At 46.1% G+C, this 12,702-nt stretch overlaps 1 protein-coding gene across 1 annotated transcript in view; it reads right to left on the bottom strand.

The window, feature by feature from the left end:
* Positions 1-1,626: 1,626 nt before the first annotated feature.
* Positions 1,627-12,702, bottom strand: part of prkcsh (protein kinase C substrate 80K-H) — a 73,073-nt gene continuing 61,997 nt past the window's right edge. The window contains exons 14-17 of the mRNA XM_041176942.1: positions 11,594-11,668; positions 5,534-5,633; positions 4,079-4,243; positions 1,627-3,014 (exon numbers count right to left, since the gene is read on the bottom strand). Coding sequence (XP_041032876.1) covers positions 4,103-4,243; positions 5,534-5,633; positions 11,594-11,668 — 316 coding nt within the window. The 3' untranslated portion in view covers positions 1,627-3,014; positions 4,079-4,102. The remainder of the gene's footprint in view (positions 3,015-4,078; positions 4,244-5,533; positions 5,634-11,593; positions 11,669-12,702) is intronic.

The raw sequence follows: 12,702 nt of genomic DNA on the forward strand, positions 1-12,702 counted from the left end.
ACCCCAGCCATGCATAACCACTGGATGAGGTGGATCAGTAGCACCCCAGAGGTCATCAGCAACAGAAACTGCCCATTTACATTGGGTGGTAGAACATGGACGCTGTACATAAATAGGCTTCCACCCTCAGTTCTGAAGCTGTGATTTGTGATTTTGTTGCTAGCTGTTCCTAACATTCCAAATGGCAGATTACTTAAAGAGCAGGATGGTCCAAGATGTTAGTCACTGGCCAGATGGTGCTAAGTACATTTCTGATTTGAAAACAAGTGATCCTATCACTTCAATAGTAGCTCGAAAGCATTTTAATATTTATGTGCATTTGTTGGTAAAACGGCTAAGACCTAAAGTCGAGCATGAGAGTGATTTCTCATAGCTGAGTTTCTTTATTCCCTTGATTACTAAATGGAGATATATGTTGGTTAAATAAAGATACATGTCACAGAGTAACTATATTTTATGTGGGTAAGGGGTTTTCCACTGAAATAAGTGTACATGGTTCAAACAGCCTCATGGCAGCCACACCTGTGGCTAGACTGTAATTTCTAAATAAGAAACAGAATGAGGCCATTTGGCCCTTCAAGCCTACTCCATCATTCAATAGGATAATGACCGATATTCCAGCTCAGCTTCACCTGCCCACACTATCCTCATATTCCTTAATTCATTGGAGAGTCCAAAAATCTATCTATTTCTGTCATGAATACACTCAACGATTGAGCAACCACACCTCTCTGGGGTAGGGAATTCCAAACCACAACCTTTTGAGTTAGATTTCTCCTCCCAGTCTTAAATAACTGGCCCCTTATTCTAAAACTCTTGACACTTCGATTGAGAATCCAGCTGGGCAAAACATCCTAGTGGCACCTACTCTACTGATCCGCTTAAGAATGTCACGTTTCGATGAGATCACCTCTCATTCTTCAGATCTCTAGGGAATGTTCCATCGAAAAGCGCCAGGATAAGGTCAGCTAATGGGAAACTTCCATTGGCCTGTGCAGGCAAGCTGTTTTGCAAAGTCTGGAGTGGTGGCTGTGGGGTGCAGTGCGCTCTTACGTTGATTCTCGAGGCACCCATGGTAATCATCCCTTCTCATTAGCTTTTTTTAAGGAAGTTTTCTTTCACGGGATTTGGGCATCGCTGGCTAAGCAAGCATTTGTTGCCCATCCCCAATTGTCCTCGAGAAGGTGTTGGCGAGCTGCCTTCTCGAGCCGCTGCAGTCCCAGACTCTCCAAACACAGCAATGCTGCCTCCTGTACTTCACTAAGCTGACACCAACCTGCAGTTGCTGTCAGTGACTTTGCGGTTATGTGAACAGGGTAATAAGTGGCTCAGAAGAGAAGCAGTCTCAGCAAGATTTGATTTGCATCTAGGCCCTGAACGCAAAACCGGTAATGAAATTTCTTTCAATTCCAGCATGGCCTGGTGCATCTCCAGTCTAATAAACGACGATCCGTTTAATCATTCCAGTTGGAAGCACTGGCTGGCTCGACTTGCAAACGAGGCTTCACCGATTCCACTGATGAAGATATTCTATCAAGCCAATGGCGGACAGATGCCGGGGGAGGGAGGAGGGAGGGAGGAGTGAGATGGGGCTGCAGTGGAAAAACAAAAGCCAAACACACATTATTCTTTCCAGCTTCATCCACCAGTTTATTTTCATTTGTCACCATAAGGTACTCATTTAACACTCAGCAATTCTACTAGATTGTGGCAGCGTGTGACTGTAAACAGCTGATAGGATAGACAGGCGCTGAACAACTGGCAAGTGCTCGATTACCTCTGGAAAGACAGCTTGTATCTGATTTAAAAAAAAATACAATGATCCTATTCAAAAAAATTTAAGACACAATTGTTTGGTCGTAGACGAGAGGGGTGGAATACAACGGCTGAGGTGCAGTTAAAGGCGCCACAAGGCTCCCGGGCGGGTGCTTGAATCAGATTCACCTTGATAGCCTGGTTGGGAGGGAAGCAGATTTCAGCAATAAATCCCCAAGACCAAAACCCATTAGGCTGCAAAATCAGAGTCAACAGAACTAGCCATTTACTATTACAGATCCGCAAGTGTCGTATGCCTTCCGGTTCCTGCCTATCATTACACAACAGCAAAGAGGCAAAAAGAAGAAACAATTGTCCCTGGAGGAGGAGGAAAAAAACTTGTGCCTGGAAACCTGTTTCACTCTGCCTGAATCCAGCCAGCTGAGTACTGAGCAACAGTAACATCTGTTCCCCATCGAGGGAGGACTGCGAGGTTCTGAGCACTTGTAATAGGACAGAGATTTGGGGAAGGGTCAAAACATTTTGGGGATGGAGTGGTGATGGGGGTGGGTAAGAGAAAACCACTTTCAAAACAAAATTAAACCACTTTGGCAAAGACATCAGTTGGTTATTATTTCATTTTCAGACTTTCATATTTCGGATTTGTGTAACATTAACAGATTGTGGGACCTGGCTTCTTTGGGGGAAGAGAAGGAAATTCTTCAACCTACATGTCACAGAAGCAGTATGCACAGAATCTTGAGCCCAGACCTGAACCACATTTTTAAAAAAAATGTGACTTGCTGCTCTCGTAGAGGAAGACCAATAGCCAACTGTACACACAGCAGCTCTATCAGCCTCATTGGTTTCCTCACATAAATTTTACAAGCATTAAAAAATTTATTTCACCGAATCTTGCAGAGTATTGGTTGAGGTTGGATACTGAGCTGAGTCGCTGTGTCTTACAGATTTTGTGGGGGGGGGGTGGTGGGGGAAGACTGCATCGTTAAGAAAAAAAAATTTGTAGGGTGGCGATTTAGTAACCAAGTGGCCAACGATGGGAGGTCACACCAGAGATTCTCGGGGTGGGGGTAGGAAAAAGGCATCGTTTTGGAAAACTGCCTATAGGGGAGGGCTTCAATTAAAAAAAACATCAGAAAACTGGTCCGTGAGGGAAAAAGGTGCCTGCTGGGTTAACAGTGCTGCAGGCCCCAAAAAAACTCATTGCCTTCGCTTCTTCACCAAGAGGTTCCAACAACCTATTCGAGAAAGAAAAAAATATCATTCAGAAATCAATGCATGACAGAGCAAAGAAAATATTAACAAAGTTTTTTTTTGAAATAAGCTATGTAAATTAATTTGTTCCACCATCCAGGGCACCTTTGTCCCTCAGTTGTCAGGGTCAGATGGGAATCTGCTGAATGCTGGTCTGGACAGTCAGGTAGAAGCATGACCAACAGTGGCTGTCACAGATACCAATTCCTGCTCCCTCACTTTGGGGCTATCCACAGTGCATCCCCTAAATGGGTTAGTCAGGATTGGGGATACTGGGAAACTGCGTACACCCGACATTTTGCAACACATTTCAGAGAAAAGTCTCCGATTCGTCCAACTGCAAGTCCAGTTCTGGCGAAAGGGTTCTCTCTCCACAGGTGCTGCCTGGCCTGCTGAGTATTTTCTGTTTTTATTTCAGGTTTACAGCTTCCGCAGTATTTTGCTTTTATGTTAGAAATACCGACACTTGGGTTTCCCCATTGCTCGCGGTCTGAAAGAACTTGGGCTTTGCTTCCCCACTACAAACATGGGTGAAACTTGCAGTGTGCCTAATGGCTTTTAAACAGAATGCAATCAGTACAATTTTTTTTTGGAAATAACAGCAACGAGGCACTCTTTCCTTCCTCGCCGCTGTTTCCCTAGCCGACCGACCCCTGTCGGGTCGGAAGGTCCATACGTGGGTTCAAGCCCTTAAAATCAGGACTTAAGCACACAGTTGAGGTTGACACTTCAGTTAATTACTGAACAAGTTATGCACTGTCTGAGCTAATTTGCACAAATAGCAGTAAGTGACTTAGGGAGAAATATTGGCCATTGGACTTCTCTGCTCTTCAGTGAATTACATCAAACATATTGCACAGAAACAGGCCATTTGTGCTGCTTCTGGCCACCTGCTTCCATCCGCAAGAAAGCCACGTTACAGAACTGCTCTCAAAGACCCGCTTAACAACAGGAGGATTAAGTACGAGAAGAAAAAGGCCCTCGGAAGGGAAATGGGTTAAGCAAGAGCACAAACTGAATTCTGCAGCGCTAGGGCAACTTGGTTCACCTGTTAAGTCCACTTGCCCGATTCTCACAGTTCATCGTGGTCTGTGCCTTCCCCATCTCTTTCCTCCTGGCAAAAAGCAGGTGTCGAGAACTCCATCAGGTATTCACAGCGGCTGGGCTCCGAGGTGGACAGCACAGCAGTCTCTTTGCCACAGGACAGCTTAACCTGTTAACAATTAAAACAATATTAAAGCCAGGCTCCTGCAGCCAGGTTAAAGGTTACACACTACCGTGCATCACTTTTTATGTGCCTGTTCACTCCCTGTTGGAGTCAGTTAGGTGCAGTGTCAGCATTCCACCTCTGGGTCAGAAGGTCCATACATGGGTTCATGCCCTTAATCAGGACTTAAGCACATAATTGAGGTTGACACTTCAGTTAATTACTGAACAAGTTATGCACTGTCAGAGCTAATTTGCGCAAACAGCAGTATGTGACTTAGGGATTAAGTGAATATTGGCCTTGGACTTCTCTGCTCTTCATCGAATTACATCAAACATATAGAACATAAACAGGCCATTTGGCCCAACAGGTCCATGTCAGTGTCTGTGCTCCACATCAGCCTCCTTCCAACTTTCTTCATCTAACCCCATCAATACGCCCTTTCTTCCTCACAGGCTTATCTAATTTTTCCCAAATGCATCTCTATTTGTTTTAACTAACCCTTGTGGAGGTCTTGTGGCGGTCTTGTGGCACGGTCAGTAGCACCTCTGAGCCAGAAGCTCCGGGTTCAAGTCCCATCCCAGGATTTGATGGCCAAGGAAGGTGTGTTCATAAAGGGACCAAACAGGTTGAGTATCAACCTGCAAATCCTTCCAACACATGCCAATGGCAGGCAGGAAGAGCGGAGAGATTCCTGCTCAGCCGTGTGAAGAAAAGAAAGTCGGAGCTTCTACCATCACTATCCATAGCTGCAGACTACAACATGCATGTAAAAAGTGCACAACAATTCAGACCACACACACAGACACACACAGACACACACACACAGACACACACACACACACACACACACACACAGACACACACACACAGACACACACACACAGACACACACACACAGACACACACACACAGACACACACACACAGACACACACACACAGACACACACACACAGACACACACACACAGACACACACACACACACACACAGACATCCTTGTGCTACGAAATCCTTTATGCCCACCTAAACCGGCAGCCAGGATTTTGGTTCAATGCCTTATTGTACAAGGCAGCACCTTAATCAGTGGAGATATGCTTCAGTACTACACTGAGGCAATGACCTGCATTATGTGCCAAGGTCTTGTACTCAAAACCTTCCAGCCCAGAGACAAGTTCTACCAAAGAGCCGTAGTGACACCAAACTGACTAGCAACAAAATCATGATGTATTGTTTCTCGTGCACATGACAAACTATCCACACACATCGCACAGATACAGGTCTAGACGCACTTACCAAAGTGGACCTGCTTGGCCCCTGCCAGCAGCCTGTACCATGTTCGTACTTCATTGCACTAAACCTGTTGCTTTCCGGTCCAGCCCACGAGCCCCATAAACTGCATGCAAACAAAAAGAAAGAAAGGCTATAATGGATCCCTGAACTAGCTCGGTCGGCCGGCCAGTTGGCCAGCTGCCACGTGAATCAGGTTAACACCAACAGCAAAGGGGGTTCGATCCCTGTTCCTGCTGAGGAAGATTCGGGGCCACCTCCTTACCCTGACCTGCCGCAGGGGAATCGCAGCAGTCTGCCATGGTTCAGCGAATAATCACCCAGGACCTGCCTTCGGGCAGAGAACTCAAGAGGAGAAGATGACGGCACCTCAACTCCACTTACCTGCCTTGGTTCCGTAACTCTTCATACCCTCACCCAACAAAAATCTATCCATCTTAGTTTTGAAACTTTCAATTGATCAAGCCTCAGCAGCCTTTTTGGAGGAGAGTTCCAGATTCTCACCTCCCTTTGTGTGAAGTGCTGCCTGACAACAACAATTTGCATTTATATAGTAACCTTAATGTCGTATAGTACTCCTAGGTACTTCACATTAAGAAAATTTAACACCCGTCAACTTATGATGATAATGGGACAGGAAAGCCTCAGCAGCCTTTTTGGAGGAGAGTTCCAGATTCTCACCTCCCTTTGTGTGAAGTGCTGCCTGACAACAACAATTTGCATTTATATAGTAACCTTAATGTCGTATAGTACTCCTAGGTACTTCACATTAAGAAAATTTAACACCCGTCAACTTATGATGATAATGGGACAGGAAAGCTAGGTTTCATGCAGCACATTAAAGGAGACGGGGATTAAGAGGGCTGCAAGGTTGGGGGGGGGCAGCAGAACCCAGGGCTTGAGGAGCTGAAGCTATGGTCGCCAATGGCACAGTGATGAAACTAAGTACACAAGAGGCCACATGGAGGAGCGCAGAGATCGCAAAGCATTGATGGACTAGAAGAGGTTAGAGAGATCAGGCGGGATGAGACTGAATAGGAATTTGAAAACAATGATGAGAATTTTAAAACGGAGGTGGTTAACAACCAGGCCAGGAACCAATGTAGGTCAGCGAGTATCCCTAAACAACCTAGCTCTGATTTTAAGGTTTTGCTCTCTCGTTCTGGTTTCCACCCCATAGGAAATCATTTCCATCTATCCTGTCAAATCCTATGATGTTAAACATCTCAATTAGATCACCTCTTAACCTTCTATACTCAAGGCAATGCAAACATGTCAAGGAGGGAGCTTTCCCCAAAGGTTCAGTGGGTAAATGCACCACACATATAGTACTGGAACACCAACACACCCCCACCCATGGGATATGGGTATTGATGGCGAGGTCAGCATATGTTGCCCACCCCTAGTTACCCTCGAGAAGGGGGTGGTGGGCTGTCTTCTTGAACTGCAGCAGTGCATCTGGCGTAGATACACCCACGGTGCTGTGAGGAATGGGGTTCCAGGGTTTTGACCCACTGATGACAAAGGAACAGCGATGCAGTTCCAAGTCAGAGTGATGTATAACTTGGAGGGGAACTTGCAGGTGGAGGTTTTCCCATTCACCTGTTGCCCTGGATCTTTTAGGTTGGAGAGGTTGCGGGTTTAAGAAGGTGCTCTCGAAGGAGCTTTGGCAAGCTCCTGCAGTGGATCTCACAGGTGGTACACACTGCTGCCACCAGACACTGGCAGCGCATGGTCTGCGCTCAGTTAGCTGATGTCAGCAGGTGTGTAGCACCTGATCTGTGCTGAACTGGGGTTCAGTGGAGGTGGTTTAAATAAACCAGCACTGGTTATGGCTGCTGGGAAGTGTTCATGTAGGTGTTGGGCAATGGCCAAGCACAGCTTGCACCCAGAATGCATTCCATTGTCAGCTGGAATGCTGACACTGGATGTTTCTCACACACACGGAGAATGACCGCTTGGATAGTGATGCCCAAGCACTGCCAGCATTTTCCAGCACAAGTCATTGCAATCAAAGGAGGGGGGGGGGGCGGGGGCGGGTGGAGATAACATGTCGGGGGGGGGGGTGGGAAAAATAAAATGAGCAGACAAAACCCATCTCATCTGGTGTTCAAGATCTGCAGCAGGGAAGTGCTCCTAATTCACTAAGAGTCGCCACCATGTCCTCCCCGTTTACAACTACCAACCAGAATAAATGTTCACTGAACGTGCTTCCTAGGCCAGGGCTTTCCCCAAACTACGGATCTCGACCAAGATCTTGGGATTGTGAGCTCAGAGGCAGCAATGGCTGTTGTGGAGCTCAGACTGAGTTGGCAGTTGCAAGGCCTCTTTAAATCCTGATGATTTTTTTTTTTTGGTGACGGGCATGGTCAAATGGGCTTCTTTCTAAGGCTTCAAAAAAAAAAAGCCTGCAAAATGGTACTTTTTTTTGTAGAAATCCTGCTTTTTCATCATCTCCCCCAACATTTAACTCCAGTTCTCTGCCAGCACCCCCCAGTCAAGAGATAAAATCCTTCCTGCCACTCAACAGCTGAAGCCCCGCCCTCCCCGCCCAAGGGCCGAAGCCCCGCCCAAGGGCCGAAGCCCCGCCCAAGGGCCGAAGCCCCGCCCAAGGGCCGAAGCCCCGCCCAACGGCCGAAGCCCCGCCCAACGGCCGAAGCCCCGCCAACTCCCTTTCTGCCTCCCTCCCCTCCAGCTTTCCCCTTTCAGCAAATCTCGTACAACCACTCCCCACCATCTCCCCGCCCCCCCTCCCCCGGCCCCCCAACACCCCCACCTCCCCAAATTTCCACTCTGGATTCAAACAAAGTCTGAAGCATTCAAACTGGGGTCACATCAGCGGGGGGGGGAAATAAGTTTGGGAGGTACTGTTCCTAACTACTGCAGCTGAAGCAGTTCCTTCCCTTGGGCGTCCAAAATCACACTGTGCGTCTGTATGAACATTTCGGTTTTACGACGGAAGGACTGGAAATGTGACTCTCAACCTAAACCGCCCTAGGCCCACTGGAGAAATAAAACAACAGAAAATATTGCAAAGATACAGCAGGTGCACCATCAGCTGATAGGGGGATAGGTGAACATCTTGGGTGCGGACACTTCTCAGTTCTGGTGAAGGTTCTCAATGCGAGCCATTAAGTAATGCAGCAGAGTCCAGGTTAGGGCTGCCAGTAGAGAGGGGTCAGGGGAAGGGGCACAAGGATTAGCTTTGGATTTCTTTCGCAAAGAGCCGGCACAGACATAATGGGTTGAATAGCCTCCTCCTGTAATGTAAACCTCCACAGTTAACCAGATGCTATAAGTTATCATTAATTTTCATAATTATAGATTTCAGCAGCTGTTCTTTAGTTCCACTATAGGGCATAGGTCATAATAGGTGGCAATGCTTTTGGCTCTGCACTCGTTTCGGCAATTTGAGATGATTCCAGCCTATTTTTGGCGCTTCTGCTTCACTTTTTATTTTAAAGATAACATTTAAGACGACAACCAATCACTAGCACGTTAGCACTGGAAGAGCAAAGTGAATCAAAACTAGGCATTCCCTCCTGTAGCATTCAGGGTTTAGATTCTGCATTCATTTCATAATGTGTTTCATGTAAAGACTCTGTGCTCGAAATACCTAAAGGATTCTCTTTGTAAACAGCTCAAGAGATAATGGATTCTATTACGCATCTTGGAAATCATCCTACACAAGTCAACAGAAGCAGGAAGGAATCATTCAGCTTTAATGATTGTTCAACTAAGGAGTGATTATGAAAGAAAGATATTAAATATTTAACACCTTTTTCAAAGCAATTTTGAGATACCCTGGACATTTAAATGTCAGGGCACTTTTCTTTAAAATAGGACTAAAACAGTAGTTGACAGAAAGAAAAATGGTTATTATTACAACAATATAGGGGATTGACTTTCACTCTACTTTGCCAAATATATACTCTCTGCTTTCAAGGTTTAAAACAGCCCTTTTCCTTTCAGGCGCCTTGACTAGCACTTGTTATTCATTACATATCGCCCAAATGGCAGACAGAACTAGTGCAAATTTGGATCACTGTTAGGTGGGATTAATTAATTTTTCAGTCTCTGCCTGGCTACAGTTCATCACTTACACAGGAGCTCACCCGGGGACTGCCTTACACAGTACAGCCGGCAGAGTGGTCCACATTCACAGGGTCTTTCGGCACACTCTCGGGTTATGAAGCCTTCACCGCGTTGCCAGATTTTTCATGGCTCCCTCTCCCTCTTGCTTTTTGCTGTGGCCATTTACACCTCTGGGCCCATCTTTTGCTTCTTAGCCTGACCCCTTCGGCCTTTCATCATAAGGGCACAAGAACAAAAAAAAAGGAGTAGACCACACAGCCCATTCAATACAATCGTGGCTGGTCTTAGGGCTTCAACACCATTTTCCTGCCCGTGCCCCACATTCCTCAATTCCCTGAGGCACCAAAAATCTACCCCAGCTTTCAATGTATTTCAACAATGGAGCATCCACTACCCTCTGGGGTAGAGGATTCCAAAGGTTCACAACCTTTCGAGCGAAGAAATTTCTCATCCCAGATCAAAACGATCGGCCCCTTATCCTGAGACGATGCCCCCGTGTTTTAGATTCCCCGGCCAGCAGGAATAATCTTTCAGTGTCCGCCCTGTCAGACCCCTTCAGAGTTTTATGGGTTTCAATGAGATCACCTCTCATTCTTCTAAACCCCGGAGAATATAGGCCCAAATTACTCAGCCTCTCATCATAGGGAACTCTCTCATCCCAAGGACCAATCTAGTGAATCCTCGACGTACTCCCTCCAATGCAAGTATATCCTTTCTTAAATGTGGAGGTTAAAACTGTACACAGTGCTCCAGATGCGGTCTCACCAAACCCTGTAAAGCTGTAGCAACTCTTTTGTCATCAAACCGCCCTGCCTACCACCTGATCACAGACCTTTCCCTTATACTGTTTCCCTGACCCTCCAATCTGTAATCGCTTAAAAGCGGTTCATCTCTACAGCACTTCCAGTTCCGGTGACAGATCACCGATCTGAAACGTTAGCTCTGTTTCTCTCCCCACCGGCTGAGTGTTTCAAGAGCTTTATATCAGATTCCCAACATCCACAGTACTTTGCTTTCATTTTTGCTTCAATGCATTTCAGAAGTTTGCTAGACGGATACTTGGAATGGGTGGGTTGTCTTATGAGGAAAGGCAGGCAAGGCTGGTATCTGCTGTGGTTTAGCAGTAAGAGGTGGCTTGATCGAAACATAAGATCGTGAGGGGTCTTGACCAGGTGGACGTGGAAAGGTTGTTTCCTCTTGTGGGGAAACCTAGGACTAGGGGTCACTGTTTAAAAATAAGGGGTTGCCCATTTAAGACAGGGATGAGGAGAATTTTTTTTTTCTCAGAGGGTCCTGAGTCTTTGGGGCTCTCTTCCCCAAAAGGCGGTGGAAGCAGTCTTTGAATATTTTCAAGGGAGAGGTAGATAGATTCTTGATAAGTAAGGAGGTGAAAGGTTATAGATGATAGACAGGAATGTGGAGAATTCAGATCAGCCATGATCTTATTGAGTGGCAGAGCAGGCTCGGGGGCCTATTACTCCTGCTCCTAACTCATATGTTCATAATGTTCCAAGCAGAGTACTTTGAGTTATTCCATATCATGGAGATACTTTTGTGCAGTACTCATGGCTACTGGGACAGCAGACTTGGATTGGAGAATGGCATGGATGATCAGTCTGGCTTGAACCACTCTGATTCTACTGGCATTCAGATAAACAAGCCAATCTCAGGCAGGTTCGCTTCAACAGGGTCGATTGTGCTGATGGCACAATGTGCTCACATACCAAAAACTGCAATGTCCAGTGCCACAACACCATGCAATGCCTCTGCCTTTCCTCACCACTGGACCAGGAAAGCCTGAGCATGAGCAATTCAGAGAAACTGATGTTCAAATTTTCCACTCACGTTAACCCATGCTATTTCCTACATTTAGAAGTGAAGAGGTAGGAGGAGAATAAATGAGAAAAGAAAGTAATTTGAGAAAAAAAAATGTTAAGGAACATCCACTCTGCGCATCGACAATGATCTTACCCAAGGCTTGTTTCTGAGCCTCCATGTTTTGGCTTCTGTGCCACTTTATTGAACGGACAGAGCTTGTAGATGTACCTGTAAGGAACAGAAAACCATCGTTAAATTCCTGAACAGTTTCTAGCTTAGGGGTGTCCACATACGGCTCCACCCCCTCCCCACTCCACACCGTCACCCTTGCCCTTAAAGCCGAGGTAACTCGATCCTACTTTCTCTTCTATTTCTTGTTGGTCTATTTGTCCTGTCTGAATTTTGTCGGCCTCGAGGTATGGGGAGGATTGTTTTGAAGCTGAGTGCATAAGTTTTAAATGAAGACACTAGCAAATTAAGATATACTGTCCATGTTTCCCAATAATTTCATAAAACTAGAAGCTCCAAGGTTCCCTACTGCACGCTCATGCAACGCACCAACGTTAAAGCCTGAACATGCAAGTTCTAACCTATTCAGGAGTTTCTTTTACAGGGGACTTGAGAATGCTTTAAAATAGGCAGCATTTAGTGACACCCCTATTCCCGATCAGAATGGAGATGATTAGGTATTTACCCCTGTCAATCACACCTGGAGCAACTAAATTTTGTGTACGTAAAAATTGTATTATGTAACTCTCCTCCACTCACTGCACTTTGCTGGCAGAATAACCCTGCCTATGTCGGAAGACTCTGCTGTAGTTTTCGTCACAAGTTGTGCTTGCTGCACAGTAGTTTGTACAGGCTCTTTTTAGAGTAAATAGACTGTTGGACACAGTTCTCTGTAAAATAGATCATTTGCAGTTGGTCTTGCCCTAAGTTCTATCCTGCCAGCGACCCATGGGCTACCTCGGTGATGACCACAGTCGCTTCGCCAGCAGTACATTAACAAGGCAACACAACAGAGACACAACCTGATCAATGCTCCAACAGAACATCCCAGGAGCACTTCACAGAACATAGGCTGGGAAGAATGTTTCCTGCTCACCATAAAAAGGATAAACTTACATTTACATAGCATCCCCCAGGTCCTCAGGATGTCCCAAAGCGCTTTACAACCAAGGAGGTACTTTTGAAGCACGGTCACCGTTGCAATTCAGGAAACACAACAACCAATTTGCACACAGCAAGCTCCCACAAACGGC

Source organism: Carcharodon carcharias, chromosome 30, assembly GCF_017639515.1.
Source record: "Carcharodon carcharias isolate sCarCar2 chromosome 30, sCarCar2.pri, whole genome shotgun sequence".
NCBI classification, from domain to species: domain Eukaryota; kingdom Metazoa; phylum Chordata; class Chondrichthyes; order Lamniformes; family Lamnidae; genus Carcharodon; species Carcharodon carcharias.